The sequence below is a fragment of the Tachyglossus aculeatus genome, chromosome 14 (assembly GCF_015852505.1).
Source record: "Tachyglossus aculeatus isolate mTacAcu1 chromosome 14, mTacAcu1.pri, whole genome shotgun sequence".
NCBI lineage: Eukaryota > Metazoa > Chordata > Mammalia > Monotremata > Tachyglossidae > Tachyglossus > Tachyglossus aculeatus.
The window spans coordinates 1,004,844-1,030,113 of NC_052079.1; the positions used below are offsets into that span (position 1 = coordinate 1,004,844).

The following is a 25,270-nucleotide window of genomic DNA, read 5'->3' on the forward strand; positions in this document are numbered from 1 at the left end:
AGGGAATGTGTCTATCGTTAGACTGTACCCTCCCGAGAGCGCTCAGTACAGCGTTCTGCACACAGTAAGCGCTAAAAACACAATCGACCGACGGACCAAGCGCCTCAGGGCCACGCCGCCGCTTGCCAGGCCTCTCAACGCGCGCCCCTGGACGCCGACGCCAAGCGGATCCAATGACTCGAGATCCATCTCCCTGCGGCTATGGGGAGACGCCATCTCCTCTCTGGGCTCGGGTCTGCCCAAGTCTCAGTCCTCTCGCCAGTGCCTCGATGCCTCTCGCTGCACCCTCTGGAAGTCTCACCGCTTATTAGCCGCCCCCTCCCCTGCCAGCCGAAAACAGATGGGGACGGAATGGGAAACCCACTGGGAAGTCTGGATTCGTGTTAGCAGCTCCGGGAAAAGGTTAGACGGGAAGAGACTACTGGCTCAAATGGAAGCTGAGAATTTAATGTGGATTACCTTCTCGATCCTTCTTTTTTAATCGTTTTCTCCTCCTGTCGATGGTTGCTACTTCCGACTTCAAGGACATGTAGTACTTTCTGATTTCTTGAAGCTTTTCTTGTAGAAAGGAGATTCTCTCGGTACTGTTCATGTTGTCTAATTCATCTGGAGAAACGGGAAAAGGGCAAATTTATTGTTTCCCCTGAAGCCAAGAAAGGCACTTCTGTCAAAAGTTAAATTCACAGCATCTGAGACGGCACGTGCCGGATTCCCGAGCAGACTTAATATCAATCAATCAATCAATCAATCGTATTTACTGAGCGCTTACTATGTGCAGAGCACTGTACTAAGCGCTTGGGAAGTACAAATTGGCAACACACAGAGGCAGTCCCTACCCAACAGTGGGCTCACAGTCTAAAAGGGGGAGACAGAGAACAGAACCAAACATACCAACAGAATAAAATAAATAGGATAGAAATGTACAAGTAAAATAAATAAATAAATAAATAAATAAATAAATAGAGTAATAAATATATACATATATACAGGTGTCTTAATATACAAGTGTCTTAATATAACAAGACACTTGCTATATTAAGACGCTTTTAGACTGTGAGCCCACTGTTGGGTAGGGACTGTCTCTATATGTTGCCAATTTGCACTTCCCAAGTGCGTAGTACAGTGCTCTGCACATAGTAAGCGCTCAATAAATACGATTGATGATGACGATGATGATAACAAAGGTCCGTGGGAGAGAGCCAACTCCTTGAACGCAAACTTATACTGCACGGTCTGTCAAAAACGTCTTTCACAGGCTTCTTACTTAGCTGGAAGCTCCATTTGTAGGCCCTGGGGGATGAGTTTTGGTGCTTTTCCCTATGCTTGTCCTTCTCTCCGTCTTTGATGTGCGGTGACAGCATTCTTGCGGGAGATCGGGCGAGCTTCTGCGGCTTGGACACGCTGATGTGTTTTACCGGCGTACATTTGCTGGAACCGTCCAGGACGGAAAGGTCTTCACTGTCGCTGCTCTGCCCTGGAGGAAGAGGAGGAGGTTCAACGGGACAGCACGCAACAGAATAATAATAATAATAATGGCATTTATTAAGCGCTTACTATGTGCAAAGCACTGTTCTAAGCGCTGGGGAGGCTACAAGATTATCAGGTTGTACCTCATGGGGCTCACAGTCTCAGTCCCCATTTTACAGATGAGGTAACTGAGGCCCAGAGAAGTGAAGTATATATGTATATATCCTGTATATATGTTTGTACATATTTATTACTCTGTTTATTTATTTTACTTGTACATATCTATTCTATTTATTTTATTTTGTTAGTATGCTTGGTTTTGTTCTCTGTCTCCCCCTTTCAGACTGTGAGCCCACTGTTGGGCAGGGACTGTCTCTATATGTTGCCAATTTGTACTTCCCAAGCGCTTAGTACAGTGGTCTGCACACAGTAAGCGCTCAGTAAATACGATTGATGATGAAGTGACTTGCCCAAAGTCACACAGCTGACAATTGGCGGAGGCGGGATTTGAACCCACGACCTCTGACTCCAAAGCCCAGGCCCTTTCCTACTGAGCCACGCTGCTTCTCTAACAGAAGGCGTCGACGGGGACGGAGGGGCCTGGAAAACGGGCTTTGGCCTGACTGAGTTTGGGCGATTCAATCTTTGGATCGTGTCTACCGACTCCATTGTATGTAAATATATATATATATAGGGGGGAGAGAGAGAGAGAGAGAGCTACAGATATAGAAATTATGGCACTTGTTAAGCGCTTACTATGTGCCAAGCACTGTTCTAAGCCCTAGGGTAGATACAAGTAAATCAGGTTGGACACAGTCGCTGTCCCACACGAGGCCCAGCAGACGTGTGGCGGAGGCAGGATCGGAACTCAGGTCCTCTGACTCTGAAGCCCATGTTCTTTCCACTAGGCCACACTGCCTCTCTCCCAAGGGCTTAGTACAGCGCTCTGCACACAGTAAGAGCTCAATAAACACCACTGATGGATTGATCTTAGAGAAGCAGCGTGGCTCAGTGGAAAGGGCATGGGCTTTGGAGTCAGAGGTCATGGGTTCGAATCCCGGCTCCGCCACGTGTGCTGTGTGACCTTGGGCAAGTCACTTAACTTCTCTGAGCCTCAGTTACCTCACCTGTAAAATGGGACTAAGACTGAGAGCCCCACGTGGGACAACCTGATCACTTAGTATCCCCCCAGCGCTTAGAACAGTGCTTTGCACATAGTAAGCGCTTAACAAATGCCAACATTATCAAGCGCTTAGTACAGTGCTCTGCACACAGTAAGCGCTCAATAAATACGATTGATGATGATCTTTGGGTTCAAGACCACGTGGAGGCTCCTCATTGTTGGGGAGTCGCAGACACGGTGAATTAGGGACGCAGTACGGCCCAATGGATACAGCATGAGAATGGGAGTCAGAGGGACCGGGGTCATGGGTTCGAATCCCGACTCCCCCACATGTCTGCTGTGTGACCTTGGGCAAGTCACTTCACTTCTCTAAGCCTCAGTTACCTCATCTGTAAAATGGGGGATTAGGACTGTGAGCCCCATGTGGGACAACCTGATCACCTTGTAACTCCCCCAGCCCTTAGAACAGTGCTTTGCACATAGTAAGCGCTTAATAAATGCCATTATTATTATTATTACATCACCCAACTCTGTTGTACTGGACTCTCCCAAGACCTTCCTCCAGAGCTACTGTGTTCTGCACACAGTAAGCGCTCACTGGGGCAGCAGGACGGCTTACTGGAGAGAGCACGGGCCTGGGAACCAGAAAGACCTGGGTTCTAATCCCAGCTCCGCCGCGAGTCTGCCGGGTGACCCTGGGCAAGTCACTTCACTTCTCTGTGCCTCAGCTACCTCATCTGAAGAAGGGGGATTGAGACTGTGAGCCCCGTGTGGGAGAGGGACTGCGACAAAATGGATTGACTTGTATCTCTTGACTTGACTTGTATCGAGAAGCAGCGTGGCTCAGTGGAAAAGAGCCCGGGCTTTGGAGTCGGAGGTCATGGGTTCAAATCCCGCCCCGCCCAGTGTCAGCTGTGTGACTTTGGGCAAGTCACTTCACTTCTCTGGGCCTCAGTTACCTCATCTGGAAAATGGGGATGAAGACTGTGAGCCCCACAGGGGACAACCTGATCACCTTGTATCCTCCCCAGCGCTTAGAACAGTGCTTTGCACATAGTAAGCGCTTAACAAATACCAAAATTATTATTATTATTATTATCTCCCTCAGTGCTTAGAACGGTGCCTGGCACACAGTAAGCGCCTAACAAATACCATCATCATAACTGCCGCCGATTCTGATTATACAAAGGCCAACAGAACATACCTGTCCCGTTCTTTTCATTTTTGGTTACAGTACTCGTTCGCTTTGGGGTACGCTTTTGTTTCTTCGCCGTCGATCCACTGTTTCCTTCGCTCTGCCTTTTTTGGCCTGAAACAGAGGGAAAGGCGTCGATGAAACGGTCACCTCCGTTCTGTGGTTATTCTAGCCTTATTTATTTTTTTTAAATCATCGAGGCCCTCCCGAAAGACAGATGCCAGTGAGAGGGAGCAGTTCCCGGATCGTTCCCAGAAGATTTAACGTCGGATCAGGCCCGAGACCGGACGTTTACGCTCCCCAAGCGGCCGCTTACCCTTGTCCCGGCTCTCTTTCTCCGGCACGATCCCGCTGCAGCTGGTTGGGGTGGTGACGGCCTCCAGCCCGTTGGCCGGCTGGCCCTCACAGGGGCCTTCCTGCGACTCCTCGGCCACGCTGTCCACCTCGACGGTCAGGTCGCTCTCGCTCTTCACGCTCCGCGACTCGTCCTGGCTGAGGGTCAGGGGCGAAGCCGCCGAGAAGTGAGGCGGCAAGGCCGGAGGGAGGGCGGGGGGGTTGGAGGCCAGAGGGCTGGGGTCGGATTTCTCCAGGGCCGAATCCTCGCCGCTGCTCTTCTCCTTCTCGTCCAGGTCGTCCAGATCGACTTCGTGGCAGACCAGGGTTTCGGGTCCGATCAGAGGCATCGTGTCGCCCTCCTCCTCCTCCTCCTCCTTCAGCCCTTCCCCCTCCTTCCCCCGTTCGCCCGCCTCGCCCTCCTCCTCCTCCTTCAGTGGTGCGTTTCCCACCCCCTCCGCCGGACTCTCGGCGGGCCGCACGGGAACCACCTGCCCGAGTTGGTTGGATTCGGCCGTCAACGACGGCATCTCCTCGTTTTCGGGTTCGAGCCGCTCCCCAGCCCGCGGGCCGTGGCTCTCCTTGGCGCCGGGACGCCGGCCGGGCGTCTCTTCGGACACGATGTCCGGTACTTCCGTTTCACTGTCGAGTCGCGCTTTCTTCTCGGGCGACGACTGCCCCGGCAGCTTCCTCTTCGCTTTCTTCTCTTTGGAACACGGGTCTGATTCGTCTTCGGGAGCCGAGGGAGACTCTCTCCGTTCCAACGCCGAAAGCTCTAGGCCTGGGAAGTCCACCTGAGGTTCAGTTCGACAATCTTCTGGGCCCGTGGGAGAATCCCTCGTCGTTTCCAAAGAAGGGTCTTGCTTTGGCTTGCTTCTCCTCCCTTTGCCTTTCGGAGACTTTTCCGACTCCCTCTTCCCCTCTTCTGCTTGTTCGGTTTGGCTTCCTAATACCTGTCCTATCTGTTCGCTTTCTTCAACTTCCGATTTCAACGCTTCTGAGGGCTCCTGCCCTCGGGGCCCGTCGCCTTCGTTCAACCCCTCGGGGATCTTTGGGTTTTCCTCATCCGATTTGTCATCCGTTAGCTTTTCGCTCTTCTCCGGGTCTTCCGAAGTTTCTGGAGAAAGTTCTTCATTCAACAAATTCTTTTCAGAAGGGTCTTCTACTTCACTATCGGATGAGCCAGAGTCTGAAAGGAGGGAAAAGGGAAAACATGACACATAACAGGCTTGAAGGTTGTGATTTTTTGTTTCCCCCACTCAAACAGGATATCATCAGTCACGTAGAATGCAGTTCATTTAACTACAGAAGTCAAGCCTTCCCAAAGCTGAAGTCATTTTGCTATTACAACCAAATGCAGAAAAGAACCCATACGTTCGATTTGATAACTACAGTTACTTTTGCAATTTTCAGATCCCGATTTGCTAGCAAAATCCTCCTTGGGTTAGAATTCCTAATCTCTCCGTCTCTCAAGTTCTGGTTCGTCTTAAGGAGACTCTTTTTATGGAGAGGGAGGAGACAATAAGGACAACTTTAATGATCATGCTTTCACCCCTACTAGATTGCTTTGCACACAGCAAGCACTAGAGAAATTTGTGGGAAAATAGGGTAACAGTGAAAATGGAGGGAGGCAAGATGGGAACGGGAAAGGGAGATAGGAAAACCTGCAGACAAGCCGGTCCTACCTCACCTACTGGACCCTACTTTTGAGGACTCTCGTCTCCCAGGCTGTGAAAATACTCAGACAGCTAACCCTGAACACCCCCCCGAAAATTGGCTCTAGCTCATTTTGAGAAAATGAGGCACGCGCCTCATCATCTACCAGAATCCGATGCTCCTGAACCGCCTCTTCCGTCTGCCTTGGATGAGTTCTTATATTAAACCGTCTCTAAGTTTAAGTTGTGTGGCTTGGCGGAAAGAGCACAGGCCTGGAAGCCCAAGGACCTGAGTTCTAATCCCGGCTCTGCCACTTGTCTGAAGTCAGTGGACTTCTCTGTGCCTCGGTTTCCTCATCGGGAAAATGGGGATTCAGGGTCTGTTCTCCCTCCTACTTAGGTGAGGCCCGTTGGGGACAGGGACTGTGTCTGACCTGCTCTGGAGAAGCAGCGTGGCTCAGTGGAAAGAGCCCGGGCTTTGGAGTCAGAGGTCATGGGTTCAAATCCTGGCTCTGCCAATTGTCAGCTGTGTGGCAAGTCACTTCTCTGTGCCTCAGTTACCTCATATGTAAAATGGGGGATTAAGACTGCGACCTCACCATGGGACAACTTGATCACCTTGTAACCTCCCCAGTGCTTAGAACAGTACTTTGCACATAGTAAGCGCTGAATAAATGCTCAGCGCTTAGAACAGTGCTCAACGCTTAGAAAAGTGCTTTGCGCGTAGTAAGTGCTTAATAAATGCCATTATCATTATTATTATTATTATTGTATCTACTCTAGCACTAGGTAGAATGCTTGGCACGCAAAAGGCACTTAAATATTATCACTATCACCATCATCATTACTGATTATTATTAATAACAATAAACTGAAAAACTCCCCCAAATGAGTTTTTTCAAGCTGCTGGGGCAGAAAATGGAGCCGTTTCTCATGAAATCTGAAAAACCAAGATTTGAGCCCTCGTGTGGTGGTCAACTAGAGGAAGTGAAGGGAGGGCGAGGGGGAGGGAAGGGAGAGAAGGAAGGGAGATGGGGAGTGAAGGGAGAGATAGCCATGAGAACCCCGCACCTTCCACTCCGTTGGACAGGGGCGAGCTGTCCGGCAAGCTGCTCCGAACATTCCTGGCGCCCGGCTTGCCCTCGCCGCTCGGGGGCTTGGGGAAACCACAGGACACGTTCGAAGGGAGGGTGGATTTCAAAGGGGGACGGCCCCGTTTTGACTTCTGTCTCTCCTCGTCTTTCTTCTCCTCTTTTTCACTGTCATCTTTGTTCTGCGTGACAAAAACCAAGCAAACCGAAAACGTCGGTCGGAAATTTGGAATGACCAAAGGACCCGTCCCATCCTAGTCCTCCCCCATTCAGTCACGTGCCCCCATTGAACACCATCTCTTGAGAAAGACCACCCCCCCATACAGGTCTTTACGGAACCATTCCCTGGATAGCAAAAGTCACCCTACATGTGTCTAGCTGATCGACAAAGTATCACCTTGGCTTTTTTCTTCTGTTTCCTCTTTGGTCCACCTTTCTCCAAAGGCCATATTATCCTGTCTGCTTTCACCCATTCATCGTACCTTTCAAAATAAACAAACACCAGAGGGATTTAGGATAAATGTGCACCTTTCTTCAAGGAGAGGAGACTGGATGGCATACATTCGGGGGGCAGGTGCTTAAAAATCTTTCCCTGCCATGTTTGTGGGCGGAAACGTGGTGAAGCAAAGCCTACACTTACTGCCAGGAGCTACTACGGGAGCTTCCGTAGGCCGCGATGTGAACACTGCCTCACAGCCAGAGATTCGCTAGGCTGTGAATTTTTTTTCATTCTTTTCATTCATTTTTTTCCATTAAAAATGACGCGTGTTAGTTACATAGCGGAATTCTCACAGGCAAGTCTTTTCCTGCTCACCTGACATTCCATCCGTAGTAATGCACTAAGTAAAGAACCTCGCCGTCATCAATTTCGGTACTCTTAATGCTGGCTTCATAGATTTTTTGGGTTTTTCCACGTCCATACTTTACTTTCACTTTGGTTCCTGTTAGGCAGGGTTCCGTGTCTGACTCATCTTCCTCTCCTTCGGATTCTCCTTTGTTTTCGGTTTCCTCCCTGCAGCGAATTATGACAGCGAGAGTGAGGCAACGTTTGACAAGCTAAAAGAGCACGTGCTAAGACAATCCAAGGGGAAAATCCATATTACCTTTCAGACATGATGCGGGGCGTGGGGGGCAAGGAGAGGAAAGGAGGAAGAGAAGAGAGCGGGAAAGGCGGATGACTAAGTGCTGAACATGTACCACCATTATTATTAGGATTCTTATTATTATGATGGTGGGAAGGAGGAGAAGGAAGAGCGCCCTTTATGAGCTGATGTTCGACAGAAAAAACAGCGTCAACCGAATAAGGGCACCGAAGAGATGTGCATTAGCAACAGACCAGCCAATTGGGTGATAACATACCGGGATGCACTGAAGGGCTGGTGTCCATTATCTTGTATCTATCCCAGTGCTCAGTACAGTGGCTGGCACACAGTAAGCGCTTACCAAATCTCATTTTAAAAAATGGAGTAATAAAAGGAAAACGGCCAGGCTCTTAATAATGATGCTATTTGTTCCCCAGTGCAGTTCTATGCACTGGGGAGGATACAAGTTGATCAGGTTGTCCCACGTGGGGCTCAGTCTTAATCCCCATTTTCCAGATGAGGGAAATGAGGCCCAGAGAAGTGAAGTAACTTGCCCCAAGTCACCCAGCCGACAACTGGCGGAGCCGGGATTTGAACCCACGACCTCTGACTCCAAAGCCCGGGCTCTTTCCACTGAGCCACGCTGCTTCTCACGGGGACAACCGCCTGGCCAGATGGGATACGGCGGTTCGCGGACCATTAGGGGTTGCTCGCGGCCTCAACGGAGCCTGTCCGAGTGCCAGCCCACGCCTCGGCACGCGTGGGGGACGCCCGAGGGGGAGAACGCCTCACAGCAGCTGGCATCCTTCCGGCCTCAGTGGCAGGCCGCAACAGCTGCTGGCCGGCCAGGGACCTCTCTGAGCGTGGTGACCCCAAGGGGCTGCCACCACGTCGCCCCGGTTCGCCGACGACATCCACTCCATCCGGGATGACGAGGAGGAGTGAGAGCCCACGGGACGCCGAGGCGCTGAGCGGTTCCTGCCGTGACAACAAGGCCGCTACGGTGGAGCCCTGGTTTTCCACCCCGCAGGGGAGAGGGAAAGAGAGCTTAGCTCAGTGGCGGGGGGTCCATCTCTGAGGTGGCCCGAAAGGCTCGGTCGGAGGGAGCGGTCCTCCCGCCTCAGCTGACGGCCTCCCCGGAGCGGCCGTGGGCTGAGACGGGGCGGGAGGAGAAAAGACCGATCCCTCCGACCTTCAGCGGGGCCAGTCGCTCCTCCCCAGCTGGAAAGAACTGCATGCAGCTCCCCAATACTACCTGACAAGCTGTGAAAAGACCCGTAGGGGCTCATGGTCCCTGAAGCCGGGGACCTGGCCGGGCCAACAGGCTGCCCCATCCCTGGCGGGGTGGACCTGTGGTTGGGAAAGGGGGGGAGGCGGGAGGAGAAGAGGGGAAAGGTTAGTGAGGTTTCCTGGGCCGGTCAGAGACCTGCGGGGCAAGTGGACAGCGGCCCGGCCCCCTGGTTTCCGGACGGAACGAGAAGAGGAAGCCAGGCTGCGGGAAGCTAGAAAGCGCACGGCTGCCTCCCGCGGGCTCAGCAACTAGAGGCCTTGTCTCAGTCAGTCTTTCCTCAGTTTTTCTCTCCAAACAGTTCTCCTCCCTTTCCTGACTGAACTGATCTTTCGCTCCAAGTCCACTTCAGCAGTCCACGGATCTACGCAGCTAATCGTGGCTCTCCCACACACACCTCTCGGGGCTCAAACCACCTCCACCTCACTCCCGGTCAACACTTGTTCACCCCGTGATTAGAGGCGCTGGGAGAAAGTGTCACGCTCCTTCACGGGTTTTTCTTTACAGTTCCACGTGGGTCGGGGTGCTCTGAGCCCCCGGGCTCCCCGTCGAGGCCGCGCGTCCCCCGGGCCCCGACAATCTGGGTCGTACCAGCCAGGCCAAGTAGGATAAGCCGGCGGCTGGATGTCGAGAGGTTGTTGAGGCCCCGGCCCCTCTGCCCAACACCTTGCTTTTCCCGTTACCCATTTGGAGCAGCAGGGAGCGAGGCTGGAAAACGAAGGCGGGCATCGAAGAGACGGGCTGAACCGCTACGAGGGAGGGCCTCGATTTATCGGTCGGCTCCGCTGCATGAGAGGACAGACGGGGGACGGGGATGCCACGTCACCTACGACGACAGCCTGAAAAAAGAGAAAGCCGGCCGAGGCGGGGGCCGCCCCACAGACCGTACTACCCCTCTAGGGATGATGTGCTCCGGTTTGGAGCCAGGGCTCCTGTGGGCTCCCTTTCCAAAGGCCAGGTGGGCCCGGGGCGCTTTCCTGCAGCTCCGTGCCTGGCTGTTCTCTGCGAAACCCCCCCTGAGGGGCCGGGGTGGGGAAAATGCTGCGGTCACCGCTACAAGACAAGGGAGTAGCGTCCCTTGAACCCGAGAACAAACTGGGGCTGTGACCACCGGCCGCTGTCCGAGTACTGTGTGCTGCACCCGTTGGGCGCCCAATAAATACTCCTCCTATTGGCCAACACTTTCGGAGAAAAAAAAAAAAACAAACAAAAAACAATCTCAACATACCTCTCTGTCCTCTTCTCGTCTTCGTCGTCCGACTCCCTGTCAGATTCTTCCTGCTTTTTGATTTTCTTCTCTTTGAGCTTTGGTGTGATTCTTCTTGCCAGGAGCAGCTCGCCTTCCTTCTTCTCCGCATTTTCAGCTGTCTCTTCTTCCACATCTTTATTTTCTTTGTTGCTGTCCTTCACTTTGTCTTCCGCTCTATCGTCTTCCACTTCCTTTCTGATGGGGGTGGCATCTCGAGCAATTCTCCTTCGCCCCTAGCAGAGGAAGAGAAACGTCATCACGTCGTCATCCCTTGAGAGGAGAAAGGATAACGTACCCGCAAAAAGCGGAAACCTCGTATCTCTCCTGTCCCTTCCCGGCTCCCACCTGACGGAACCGGTGCCAAGGGTCTCATTCGGCCAAGTGGTCCTCTCCTGGTTTCCCGTTCTAACGAGGGGGTCGTGGTGGACACCTCGGAGCGGGGGGGGGGGGGGGCCGAGACGCTGTAACCTAACGATGAAAACGGCCAACTGCGCTGAGGACAAATCCTCCGGACGACGATGACGTTCCTGGCTGGAAGCTTGTTGAGGGCAGGGGACGTGCCTGCCAACTCTGCTGTATTGTCCTCTACCAAGCACTCAGTACAGTGCTGGGCACACAGTAAGCACTCGATAAGTACCACCGTCTGATTGATCGTAGCCACGTGAGCTGGCCTCGCTCGCTTTCACACAGCAGTCGCTCGTCTCCACTTCCGGAGGGTAACGAACTGCCGGGGTAGACCGCTGCCCTCCGCCTCCTAACCCTTCCCGGTCAAGCCCAGCGATCCCTGGAAAAACCCACCCCGGATGAGCTCTCGTCACTTACTCGTGGAGATTTCAGTTCAATTTCTTCTCTTTCGCTTTCGCTGTTTGAGTCGACGCTTTCTTCGACTTCACTTTTTACTTCCACTGGAGGCATTTCGGGTTCCACGTTTGCACTTGCATCCATCGATTCCTCTTGCTTCTGAATTTCCTCTACAACCCTGGGTTCATTATGGTGAATGGTCCTAAACTGAATATTTGCCGAGCGGCAATACTCTTCAAAACCATAGAGATACCTGCCCAAACAAGATTCCGAAACAGTCAGTGGACACGAGCAAATCGGGCTGGACACAGTCCTGGTCCCACAGTCCTAATTCCCATTTTTAGAGATGAGGTAACTGAGGCACAGAGAAGTGAAGTGGCTTGCCCAAAGTCACGCAGCACACAAGTAGCAGAGTTGGGATTAAACAAAGGATGCCTGGGAATTACCCGGTACTCTTAAATTTCTCTTCGATGTTTAAAAGATAAAATTACAGAATGACTTCACGTTGGGTAACAACCGTGTCCTACAAGCAGACAATCTTTGAAAAAAATCTACTACTTACTTTCTGTAAGCGGTTTTTACATTGTAGGAAGCAGCTGAATTCAAAATTGGAATGCCGAGGTCCATATAAATTTGCTTCCACACAGCACCACTATCGATCTGAAAAATTAAAGCGCGCCATTTGTTAACAACCGAACGGCCGGCCAGACGGGACACCGTACTAACATCCTCATTACCGCAGCTTTAATCACGCAGACCCCTTTCCTAGAGCAAGCAATGCAACACTTACACTGTCGCAGCCACCCTGTTGATAGACCAGTCTAAAGAGTTTGAAGAGATTGAGATCCTTATAGCCCAACACTGGTGGTTTATTGATGGGAGTTCCTAATTGCCACGAGAAAAAAGGAAAGAAATTCTGATTAGATTTCTGACAGTCACCCCCCGCATTTGCGGAGAGGATGGAGGAACAAAGTCAGAATACGCCTAACTGGGGTGGGAGGCTGGTAAAATGATTTAGAGGGCTACGGGGTCGGGCTGGGCTGACCCATGCCAATCCCTTCCATCCCCTGCGTTGAATCTGACGCTAAAAATCGCCCTCTGCACTTGGCAGCAGACCAGAGCGAGGCTGATTTTAAGCGTAGGAAGCTGGATCGTGGATGGTGGGTCCCCTCCTGCTCCTTTCGGAGAGCTGAAACACCTTTTATTCACTGGTGTGGGAGTCCTGAGGACGCTTGGGGTTTCATTTCTACAATTTCCACCCGGAGAAGGCAAAATCTATCTGGTTCCCATCTTTAAGAAGCGCCCTGTAGACGGTAACTTGTTCGTAACGGGAATTTAAAAGTAGCAGTCGCCACACCGGCCTCAGGGTTTTTTCTGAAATCGAATCAAGAGTGTGCAAAACATGACACCTCAGGCACAACCCCGTGAAAAAACGAGGAGGAAAATACGAAGCAAAACTGGGGGAGAGGGGGCACGAACAAGAACGGTTCGCTTTAGAACGGTAATGAAAATCGCTACCTCTGTCTTCCATAAACTTGTAAAGCTGTTGGAGGAAGTTGTCCCTCTCGTCAGGGTCGGGCTCGTCCTCAGGCTGGAAAAGAGAAAAGTGTACAGTCAACCAAACTGGACTTCCTTGGGGGGAGGCCGAGGATGAAATACAATCCATTTCTACAGAGGGGTCAGAAGGCACTAGAAAACTTCCAGAACATCGACGGTCAAGTGAAACAAGGCGTAAAAAGTACTGCCGACCCTGGGCTTGCATGGGTTTGAAGGGAGAAGCGTCGTTACACACAAATGTCCTTACGTAGTCATGGTGGCCCCAACGTTAAGGTTCCTAGAACCAGAAACCCAGGTGCTGTTTGCTGATTCTTCAAAATGCCTTCGTTTTTTTTTAGCTTAGACACCTGTCACTCCCACAGACTCGTGTCTCCAGGCAAAGTTACTTTTCCATACTCTTGAATCTCTCACTTGCCATCACAATATTACCAAACGTCAGATTTTATCCACAATTGAGGTTGTCATCTCTGAATGAACAGAACTAACGGAAGAGCAAATCAAACAGTTTCTCCTGCCAAGAAAAAGGACTCAAAAATAAATGCACACTCTAAAAAATATTTTACAAAAGTATTCAATGATTTCATTTCAATGAAGAACGAGTCACTCTCTCGTTAAGGTGCTCAGACTGCTGTTATTTTGATTTTGGTGAAATGGAGAGTGTATATGGATTTGAGTTGACGATTTTTTCTTTCAGTTGGCACTGACTCTAGACTGTGAGCCCACTGTTGGGGAGGGACCGTCTCTAAATGTTGCCAACTTGTACTTCCCAAGCGCTTAGTACAGTGCTCTGCACACAGTAAGTGCTCAATAAATTCGACTGAATGAATGAATTGACTTTTGGTTCGTTTCCATTTCACAGGAACATCCTATTTCAAAGCCAATCAATCAATCAATCGTATTTATTGAGTGCTTACTGTGTGCAGAGCACTGTACTAAGCACTTGGGAAGTACAATCAATCAATCGTATTTATTGAGCGCTTACTGTGTGCAAGCACTGTACTAAGCGCTTGGGAAGTACAAGTTGGCAACATATAGATATGGTCCCCACCCAACAGTGGGCAAGTCCCATTTTGAAGAAAAAAAAAAACCGAATCGCCTTGCCCTCCGGATCTGCACGACAGATATTCTGTCCGCTTGAGACTTTTTACGTCTTACAGAGAAATGGAACTTCTGTTTTGACTCTGAGGGTTTCCGTGCCTAAACAACCACAGTAATCTTGCGGTTTGCGGCAGCTAACTTCCAGCCTCAGACACCGAAACCCGTTCTGATCCCCGAAGAGTTCTGTGGACAGGGAAAGAGCCGATAGGGATTTTAGATTGCCGGGGCTGTAGGGAAATGATGCTGGAAAATCAACTGCCGAGTCTGAAAAAACGGCGCCCAATACCAAATGAGCAACACCCATGGCCATCCCCAGTGCGCCAGCCTGGCAATCCTATTAAACAACATGCGAGACAGCAGAGGTGTAGGCATCTTCCCTTTCCCTCCAATCAATCAATCAATCGTATTTATTGAGCGCTTACTGTGTGCAGAGAACTGTACTAAGCGTTTGTCAATCAATCCTTGTCTTTCTCCCCACCCTGTCTCTCTTGAGCCTCCAAGTTCCAACTGGCTTTTCTGGACCGATGGCCAGTCCGGTTGTCCACGTAAAACACCCAGGCGTGAAAAGGTTCGGCTTTCTAAGGGAGTTCATAAAAATAATTATGGTATTTGTTAAGCGCTTACTATGTGCCAGGCACCGTTCTAAGCACTGGGGTAGACACGAGATAATCGGTTTGGACACAGTCCCTGCCCCACACAGGGGGCTCACAGTCTTAATCCCCATTTTACAGATGAGGGAACTGAGGCCCAGAGAAGTGAAGTGACTTGCCCACGTTCACACAGCAGACAGGTGGTGGAGCTGGGATTAGAACCCATGACCTTCTGGCTCCCAGGACCCACTAGGCCATGCCGCGCCCCTCGGGCAAGATGATTTTCCCAAGCGCTTGATTTTTCGTTCGAAATATTCTCAAGTTTACGGTTTTGCCACTGTCTTATGAAGTCTCCAAACTCACATTGCCTGATCAGGGGGAAAAATGACTGAAGCGTCTCCAACGCTTCACTAACATACACTGAAAGATGGAAACAATGATTCAAGGGTCAAAATAGCGTGGGAACATCACATGCCATACAGTTTTCTTCCTGAAACTCCTCGATGCTCAGATGGGGTTTCTACTTGCACATTTTCTCCCGGTCTAAAAAACTCTCCTTTTGGCTTCTTGACGCTTTAAACCCAAAGAGTTCTTCTGTCTGCCATCCACAGAGTTGAGTGGAGGCCAAAGTCTCGAGACTCCTCAAACCTGAGGTGCCCAAACCACCTGATGCTCATCATCAGGTGGTCTGCCCCAGCCCAAGTCGGGATGGAATCAATGCACGGAGACAGGAAGGGAATACCAAACAAGCCCAAAGTCCCACGAACCTAATGAAACCACGGATTTGGCAGAAACAGGGATCTGGCAGCTGGGAAAAGCAGTGTGGCCTCGCGGTTAGAGCAAGGGCCTGAGAATCAGAAGGTCCGCCGCTTGTCTGCTGTGTGACCTTGGGCGAGTCACTTCTCTATGCCTCAGTGACCTCATCTCTAAAATGGGGATCAAGAACGTGAGGCCTATGTGGGACGTGGACTGCAGGCAACCTGTTTAGCTTCCATTTACCCCAGTGCTTAGTACAGTGCCTGGCACACAGTAATCAATCAATCAATCGTATTTATTGAGCGCTTACTGTGTGCAGAGCACTGGACTAAGCGCTTGGGAAGTACAAGTCGGCAACACATAGAGACAGTCCCTACCCAACAGCGGGCTCACAGTCTAGAAGGGGGAGACAGAGAACAAAACCAAACATACTAACAAAATAAAATAAATAGAATAGATATGGACAAGTAAGATAAATAGAGTAATAAATATGTACAAACATATAAACATATATACAGGTGCTGTGGGGAAGGGAAGGAGGTAGGATGGGGGGATGGAGAGGGGGACGAGGGGGAGAGGAAGGAAGGGGCTCAGTCTGGGAAGGCCTCCTGGAGGAGGTGAGCTCTCAGTAGGGCCTTGAAGGGAGGAAGAGAGCTAGCTCGGCGGATGGGCAGAGGGAGGGCATTCCGGGCCCGGGGGATGACGTGGGCCGGGGGTCAATGGCGGGACAGGCGAGAAAGAGGCCCGGTGAGGAGATTAGCGGCGGAGGAGCGGAGGGTGCGGGCTGGGCTGGAGAAGGAGAGAAGGGAGGTGAGGTAGGAGGGGGCGAGGGGATGGACAGCCTTGAAGCCCAGGGTGAGGAGTTTCTGCCTGATGCGCAGATTGATTGGTAGCCACTGGAGATTTTTGAGGAGGGGAGTAACATGCCCAGAGCGTTTCTGGACAAAGAAGTAAGCGCCTAACAAATACTATTAAAAAAAACCAAACCAACAACAATAACAGCAAAAAAACCCCAGAAACGAAAACAAAGTGTTACCCGATTCTCCTGGAAAGCCAGAGCCACATTCTCGCTGAGCTGAGGGGAGCCCAGCCTGAGGCTCCGGTTGTGAGGGCGTGTGCCGGTGAGGGGGCCGCTCTTCCCGGTAAAATGGGAAGGCCGCTTCAGGGTCCACCGTGGCCGGGCTGCACTAAACGCGGCATGAACTCGCTCAGCCCCTGCCCCTCATAAAAGGGAGGACTATTCTTGACTCGCCAGGCATCAACCTATTCATTGTACCTCCATCTTGTCTAACTTGCCACCGACCTCTCACCCTGGTCCTCCCTCTGGCCTGGACCACTTTCCCTCTTCACATCCAACAGACCATCACTCTCCCCACCTTCAAAGCCTTACTGAAGGCACATCTCTTCCAAGAGGCCTTTTCCAAGCCCTCCTTCGGCTTCGCACTGATCTGCTCCCTTTATTCACTCCTTCCTCAGCCCCAAGGCATTTATGTCCACATCCGCAATTTATTTACGCTAACATCTTTCTTGCCCTCTGGACTGTAAGCTCGTTGCAGGCAAGGAATATGTCTACCAACTCGGTTATTTTGTACTCTTCCAAGCACTCAGTACAGTGCTCTGCCCCCAGTAGGCTCTCAATAAACAAACTGATTGACATCCCCAGCTTGACTCAGAACTTCATTTTAATGTTATACTGTAATCCCCTGCCCGCTGAATCCTGGGTGTTTAGTGCTTACGACGAAACAGGAATTTCTCCCAATCCATCGCCTCCAGCCTGAGCTATGAACAGTCTCATCCTAAAATTAGAATTCGAAAACCGATTTAGGGCTACTTCAGTGCCAGTACAATCTGCCCAGAACCGTATGAAATGAAAACGCTGCTTTTGCAATGGATCAAACTGCTCAGCACGGTGGCTTTGAACTCCCAGAGGGAGGAGGCAGGGACAAGAACAAGTGACAGAAGACGACTGCCCTGAGCAAATAAACTGCCCCTCCCATCCCTGAAGCCCTCTCAGACAAAAACAGTCAAGGAGGGTCGTTCCCCAGGGGCCCCCAGATTGTCCTCAGATGCTTCTCCCTCTCTTGACTGCAGAGAGAAAACTGAAATGGATAACTGATGGGCCTTTCAAAAGTCCCACTTGGCTCAGGAAAACTCCCCTAAGGAAAAAAGAAAGCACGCAGAGCTGCTGGTGCAGAATTTCGACAGGGAAGTCTGGGGCAAACCAGGAACATGACCCAATCTGGAGAAGCTTAGTGGCAGGCTTGGACTCTGGCAGTGGGGTCAGGTGGTACAATTCATTAAATATGTGTTAAGACCCGACTGAACAATGCGTTTGGCGGGCTCTGGAAATTACCCCAAAGTCCTGAAGAAGGGACTCTCAACCCAGTCAACTTCAGGTTTGGCTCTCCCAAACAACTGGCCGTTTTCCCCTCAGGAAATGTGACTTTTTTTTTTTATAATGGCATTTATTAAGCGCTTACTATGTGCAAACTCCTCACCCTGGGCTTCAAGGCTGTCCATCACCTCGCCCCCTCCTACCTCACCTCCCTTCTCTCCTTCTCCAGCCCAGCCCGCACCCTCCGCTCCTCCACCGCTAATCTCCTCACTGTACCTCGTTCTCGCCTGTCCCGCCATCGACCCCCGGCCGACGTCATCCCCCGGGCCTGGAATGCCCTCCCTCTGCCCCTCCGCCAAGCTAGCTCTCTTCCTCCCTTCAAGGCCCTGCTGAGAGCTCACCTCCTCCAGGAGGCCTTCCCAGACTGAGCCCCTTCCTTCCTCTCCCCCTCGTCCCCCTCTCCATCCCCCCATCTTACCTCCTTCCCTTCCCCACAGCACCTATATGTATATATGGTTGTACATATTTATTACTCTATTTATTTATTTATTTATTTATTTCACTTGTACATTTCTATCCTATTTATTTTATTTTGTTTTTATGTTTGGTTCTGTTCTCTGTGTCCCCCTTTTAGACTGTGAGCCCACTTCTGGGTAGGGACTGTCTCTATGTGTTGCCAATTTGTACTTCCCAAGCGCTTAGTACAGTGCTCTGCACATAGTAAGCGCTCAATAAATACGATTGATTGATTGATTGATTGATTGCAAAGCACTGTTCTAAGCGCTGAAGCACTGTTCTAAGTGCTGCGGTCGTGTTAGGAGGATCAGAGCCAGTGAAGCAAATGCTACTTATTCCTGCCCTCTGGTAAGTCAATGTAAATTCAACCCAATAATCTGAAATTTTTCTAAAATACTGCTGAACTGCTCCCGTGCCTTCGGCCTATCACTGAGGCACAAGACCGTCAGCTTATGCGACTTCCGGCGCTGGCACCGGGGAGTGACGTGCCAAGCCAAAGAGCCCGAGGGGCCGGCCTGGGATTCCAAGCAGCCTCCCGGCCACCGCCGCGGTCTGCCCCATTCCCACCCTTCCCTGCCTTCCCAAGTCCTGGCCCCCGGAGACCGGTTCTTCCAGGATGGCACATCGGCCACACCCATCCAACCAACTCTCCCCCAGCCATCTTAAAAAGAAGTGGGGCCTTCTACACACTGCCGGGGACAGAAATACACGGTACGCTCTGCATATTACCGACACCCGTGTCGACATCCCACTGTGTGTCCCAGAATCGTATTGCATACAGTGAACCCTGCTCCCGGTCCCGTTCCCATCCGGTTACGATCTCGTCGGACCCTTCTCGGCCCAGGGTACCCGACAACGAGGACTTCACGAGGGCATTTTTCCTCCCTGTTATCCCCCCTCCAGTCACCAAATTCATCATCATTCATAAAAATAGTCCTGGGCGTGACGCCAAGGGCGCAGAATCAAAGGAGGGATCTTTCCAGAATCTCCACGCGGTTTCCCACAAGAGTTGTGACGGGACGTACGGAGACAAAATATTCTGTCCCCTCCAGCCCTGAGGAAGCCTCCACCAACCTGTCTGATGGTTGTCGGAACCGAGCGGTCGGCTAAATTCCGTTCCAAATGGATCGAGGACCACCATGGGATCAGCGCGTTTTTGGTGACCGATTTATGGGCGCGATCCCAGATTTATAATGAAATGACGACTGGACACCCCCAACCCCCCAGAGATTTGGCTAAAAGGCCCGTGATGGCAAGTTGGACCAACCGGCTGTTCACTAGCTTGGAGGGCTAAAGTTTACACTCCTCCCAGCTTTGGGGAAGATGGAGCGGAATGACCTGACTTTTGACCAAGGCGAGAGCCTGCTAAACTGAACATAAAATTCCTTCGTTTTGTGGGTTGGAATGATTCAGCAGCTGAATTTTGGAGTCAGCTGCTAAACTGCAGCTGAATTTTTTTTTTTTTTTAAAGCTGGAAGGTGGGGAAATTCACTGAAGAAAGCCAACTGGCTTGGCCTGGAGGTAGAACAGAAATATAAACGCCCAGAAGTTCCTGCTAATCAAGCAATTTAGTCTGACCAGCACTTCAAACCTGTAATTTCCCCGTGGGTCTCACAAACCCACTGTGAACTAGAGCCTGCCTTCTGGCCATTCCTACCTCAAAAGGGCCCAACACTTTCCCCCAGGTGTCTGCAGCCCGAAGGTCTACCATACTGAAAACTGTCACCTGAAAACAATGGACGCTCTCGCCTGTCCTTTCTACAGAATATCCCCTTCTCCCACCCTTGCAAAGGCCAACAGGGCCCTGTTGAAGTCAGAATTTGAAAGAGCCTCATTTGTTCACTGTCATTTCTCTCTCCCCACCCCCTTAAAAAAAAGCAAAAAAACCCAAAACAAAAACCCAAAACAAAACCACCCGGCTCCGGTTTCTTTGTTCAAAAATCTGCACGGCTTCTAGGCCGGGTGCGATCTGGAAACGGCAGAAATAAAAACCAGAAAGCAGCAGACTGAATCGAACCTCTGATTTCCAGTCATTAGCAACAGCGGCTCCAGCTAATCCTAATAAAACAGGCTGCAGCAGTTCACACCCTGCAAAACGTGGCCTGCTCACTCTTGACCCTAGATCTCCGTATTGGGCACATCCCACCCTGGAAATGAAGAAAAGATAGCAGAGAAGCACCTGGACAAAATTTCTTCCCATCTTACATTCAGTTTTCAGGTTTCCCAAAGCAAGTGAGTTACAGGGGCGTTTTAAATAAATCCCAAGCTTGTTCAAGGGTTTTTTTTTTTTTTGGAGGGAAGGGGTGGGAATGGGGGGGCGGGAAGGGAAAAAAAAGGACACAGCCTCCATCCCCTGAATAGCTAAAAATAGACTCCCGCTGTCTTTACACAAGAAAACAATTACCCTTGATTACGGGTGGCTCAGACCCGACTGTCGGGAGTTTCCCCACGCCTGACGTCCATCCACATATTAGCAATCGAAATGCGGCTTCACGTTAGACGCACACAGAATCCTTACCTAGGTGTTGCGCTCCCTTTCACATGCAAAATGGTCAGGTTTGTTTCCCTCCTACTTAGTCTGCCCGGTGCCTGGACATTTTTCAGGCTAACTCGCGGCGGCCGAGGTTTGCTTTCCCTCTCGGGCCGGCGCGTCCGAACGGCTCCCCGGCATGACTTACGTGCTCCTCCACGTTAACACAAAATCGGACATTACATGAAAGGGAAAGAAAGACGGCCCATTTCAAAGCATCTGGCAAACCTCGCCTGGCAGCCAGCCAAGCCTCTGCTAAACCTTCCTGCCCCTCCTGAGCATGCTCAGTGAGAACCAACAGCATGTTACTATGGCAACACGGTAGGCCGCCTGCAAGTGGGAAGGGCCATTCCGGGATTTGGGGAGTGACAGATCCTCAGCCTGGACTGCAGAGGAGGTGATGGGAGAGGAAGACCTGCCCCCCCGGCTTTGGAAAACAAAATAAGTTTACTTTTCTCGATCCAACTAGGTCAGAGACCCATCCAGGGCCCAGACACAAAAAAACACCACTCTCCCGAGTCGATGGCAAAGAATGAAAGCCAGCCGAGGCGCTCCTGTCTTCCCCGTTTCACCCACCTGTCATCTCCCTCCCTCAAATAGAGAGCAGCCGAGTGAACGCATTTGTAACATCGGGCTCTTTGCGCCTCGCTCTTGGGAAAGTTGGTGGGAGCAGCATTGGACACTGAGAAGCAACTGAAGGGACAGAACTGGAATCATGACCTGTCAATTGGATATCTATCAATCATCTCTCCTGAGCGCTTGCTGTGTGCACAGCACCGTACTAAGCGCCTGGGAGAGTACAATACAACAATAAACAGTGCCATTCCCCGCCCAAAACGAGCTCACAGCCTAGAGGGGGGGTTCACATTGGTTTGCACAGTCCCTACCCATAACAAGCTTACGTAAATACGTGTATCAAAAGGTAGGCTTGGGCTAAACGGCCTCATCTGCAACAATGTCCCGGGGGATGATAATAATAATAATAATAATCATGGTATTTGTTAAGCGCTTACCGTGTACCAGGCACTGTACTAAGCGCTAGAGTGGATACAAGCAAATTGGATTGGACACAGTCCCTGTCCCGCATGGGGCTCACAGTCTCAATCCCCTTTTTACTGATGAGGTAACTGAGGCCCAGAGAAGTGAAGTGGCTTGCCCAAAGTCACCCAGCAGACAAGTGGCGGGGCCGGGATTAGAACCCACAATCTTCTGAATCCCAGGCCTGTGCTCTAGCCACTACACCAGGGTTTTGAAGACTATTCAGACGACCGGGGCAGCAGCCCCCGAACGGTGATCTGGGGAGTTTGGAGATCCCGGATGGGGAGTACAACCCCTTACACTTCCAACGAGTCTACTAACTCTGTCATACTGCACTCTCCCCGGGGCTTAGTACGTTGCTCGGCACACAGTGAGCGCTCAATAAATACCACTGACTGATTAACAATTCCGTCTTCTCTGCTGCATCTTTCTGGGACAATTCCAAAGGAACTAGGGACAATCTGTATACTGGACTATATGGAGAAAACACTACTTTTCAGAAACCTCTGTGGTCTAGCTAACCGACTCGACCAAAGCAAGGGCAGAATGGGGAAAAGAAGTAACTGTGGGACAGAGGATGAAGGCTGAGACTCAGAGAAAAAGATGACTTTCCACCCCCTCCCAATTTGCCTGCCCTGATTTGAGAGACCATGTGTTTTTACTCCCTTTGGCTAAACTATCATTTTTGCTGCGTTGCACTTACCACTTCCTCTTCCTCCTTTCCATCTTCTTTCTCTTTTTCCTCCTCGCTTTCCTCAGCTGTTCCGCCCTCTTCATCACTACTGGAAGACTCGAGGATTTCACTTATGTCCATTTTCCAATGGTCAGGAACAGCTCTGGTTTTCAGAAAACTGCTTGCTTCCTGCAGCCCTGGGAGGGAGAATACTTGGAGTTCACAAACTAGAAGTCAAATGGTACCGTTTCCAAGTGTTATAGGGTCCGATGGCATTTTTGAGATGAGACTGTGGTGCCCTAGCCCAGAAAATATTAAGGAAATGATGGTCTCGATGGGAAGAATCATCTAGACTGTAAGCTCCTTGCAAGCAGGGAACGTCACTGTTTATTGTCGTACTGTACTTTTTCAAGCTCTTAGTACAGTCATCTGCACACAGTAAGAGCTCAACAAATACAACAATGAATGAATCACTCTGATTATTTGAAAATAGGGTCAAAGTGAACAATCTGGTCTAGCCTCAACTTTTGGTCATTCACCACAGGGTGAGATCTAAAAGAGTGATTGCTTATCGGGTGAAACACGATGTAACACGACCCAAGCTTAGTATTCTACCTCGTTTAGTTGTGAGCTCGGCCTTGGGGAGATTGAAGTCTGCTTCCTTGATGTCCTTCCTTGCTATTGAGTAACTGAAAAAGAAAGGAACCGATTTACTCAAAACCACCTAGTGCCTGTGAAGTTATGCTGTCGGAGCCCCCCATCGCATTTTTGGAAATTGCAGGCTGCCTGCAAAGTGCAAAAAAGAGGACCTCAAACTACTGAATGGGCACTCTCTTCCCCCAGAAGGACTTTGAACAACCGACAATGAGTGTCCCCACATTCAAAGCCTTATGAAGGAACATCTCCAACAAGAAACCTTGCCTGACTAAATCCTCCTTTTCTCTTCTCCCACTCCCTTCTGTGTCACCGACAGGCTCCCTTGATTCATTCCCCCCTTCCAATTCCACAGCACTTAATGCCCACCATCTGTCATTTATTTATTTATATTAATATCTGTCTCCCCCTCTAGACTGTAAGCTCACTGTGGGCAGGGAATGCGTCTGCTTATTGTTCTACTGTACTCTCCCAAGCGCTTAGTACAGTGCTCTGCCCACAGTAAGCACAACTGACTGACTAAAAGCGGATGCATTACCATCCGGTGTGCTTGCCCACAGAGTTCCAGCCACGCTCACCATACTGAACGGATTCTCTCCCTCCCACTGGGAAACAGCCTATTACTCACAATTTGGAATCCGCAAATGACCGAACTAGGCACTGGTCTCTTTTCACTGTGATGTCATCGTTACAGCTGGGCGATACTACCTGAAATTTCAAATGCAAGCACACAGATTTACATTCTGGCATGGGGGTGAGGTTTCTTTTTGCTTTTTGTTTTTTAAAGAACACCTAAGTTCCACTGACTGTTTCGATCTCAAGGACTCTATTATTCCCCACTGAAGGCTCCCCACCCCCTGCTCCACAGAACAGATTGTAGTCTTTATTGCAGACAGCAGACATTCATGGAACCAAATAATCGCTGATCTAAGTCATGTTATTTCCAGCAAAAACGGAAAGGCCAGGCTGAGTGCATGAACTGTCGGACCAAGATGGAAGGATGGCTTGGCTGCCTCACCTTGAACCACTCAAAGAAGAGCTTGGAACAATATTATAATCCCTCGGGGTAGAATAAGGCAGGGCATAGAAGATAGAGCACAGCCCTGGGGGTCAGAAGGTCATGGGTTCTAATCCCAGTTCCACCACTTGTCTGCTGTGTGACCCTGGCCACGTCACTTTACTTCTCTGTGCCTTGGTTACCTCATTTGTAAAATGGGGATTGAGACTGTGAGGTCCACATGGGACAGAGACTGTGTCCAACGTGGTTTACCTGTATCCACCCCAGTGCTTAGTACAGTGCCTGAAACATAGTAAGTGCTTAACAAATACTGCTATTATTATTATCATTAATATATCACACTAACATTATTAATCATTAACATTACATTAATAATATAAATGCATTATATATCTATATTATAAATACTAAATTATAAAATTATGAATTTGTAGAATAAATATAAATAAATATGCGAAGCAAATACAAATGTATTCATATATAAAATAAATAGAATGTAAAATTAAGGATATTACATATTTATAATATAATAATATTAATAATAATTATTGATAATGGTAATAATAGTAAGGAACTCTTTCAATCCATCACCCTCCACATGGCATCCCGATGTGCCTGATGGAATCTCAGAGAGAACATCCTTCTTACCCCCGTGTCCCCCCACCTATGACTTCCCAAGACTCCAGGCCCCCAGTGGACCTGTCCCCCCACAGCCTGGTCATTATACGTGCTTCAGAGCCCCCCATATTCATTCATTCAATCATATTTATTGAGCGCTTACTGTGTGCAGAGCACTGTACTAAGCGCTTGGGAAGTACAAGTTGGCAACATATAGAGACTGTCCCTACCCAACGGCGGGCTCACAGTCTAGAAGGGGGAGACAGACAACAAAACAAAACATATTAACAAAATAAAATAAATACAATAAATATGTACAAATAAAATAGAGTAATAAATATGTACAAATATATATACATATATACAGGTGCTGCGGGAAGGGGAAGGAGGTAAGGCGGGGGGGTGGGGAAGGGGAGGAGGGGGTAAGCGCTCAATTAGTACTATTGATTGATTAGTTCACAAAGAACAGCAGCCATTGGGAATCCCCAATAAGATCGCCAGGAGCACCAGGTTGGAGGAAGTCCATGCTGCTACCTTCCTTGATGACAATCCCATTGTGGGCAGATAATGTGTCTCATTATTGTTGTACTGTACTCTCCTTAG

General features: G+C 50.1%; 1 protein-coding gene across 1 annotated transcript in view; it reads right to left on the bottom strand.

The window, feature by feature from the left end:
- Positions 1-25,270, bottom strand: part of ARID4A (AT-rich interaction domain 4A) — a 58,724-nt gene that overhangs the window by 1,441 nt on the left and 32,013 nt on the right. The window contains exons 9-23 of the mRNA XM_038756164.1: positions 23,660-23,739; positions 22,993-23,066; positions 22,408-22,574; positions 12,803-12,875; positions 12,075-12,169; positions 11,847-11,944; positions 11,306-11,537; positions 10,463-10,716; positions 7,679-7,876; positions 7,262-7,346; positions 6,845-7,046; positions 4,102-5,307; positions 3,795-3,899; positions 1,265-1,474; positions 460-606 (exon numbers count right to left, since the gene is read on the bottom strand). Coding sequence (XP_038612092.1) covers positions 460-606; positions 1,265-1,474; positions 3,795-3,899; positions 4,102-5,307; positions 6,845-7,046; positions 7,262-7,346; positions 7,679-7,876; positions 10,463-10,716; positions 11,306-11,537; positions 11,847-11,944; positions 12,075-12,169; positions 12,803-12,875; positions 22,408-22,574; positions 22,993-23,066; positions 23,660-23,739 — 3,226 coding nt within the window. The remainder of the gene's footprint in view (positions 1-459; positions 607-1,264; positions 1,475-3,794; positions 3,900-4,101; positions 5,308-6,844; positions 7,047-7,261; positions 7,347-7,678; positions 7,877-10,462; positions 10,717-11,305; positions 11,538-11,846; positions 11,945-12,074; positions 12,170-12,802; positions 12,876-22,407; positions 22,575-22,992; positions 23,067-23,659; positions 23,740-25,270) is intronic.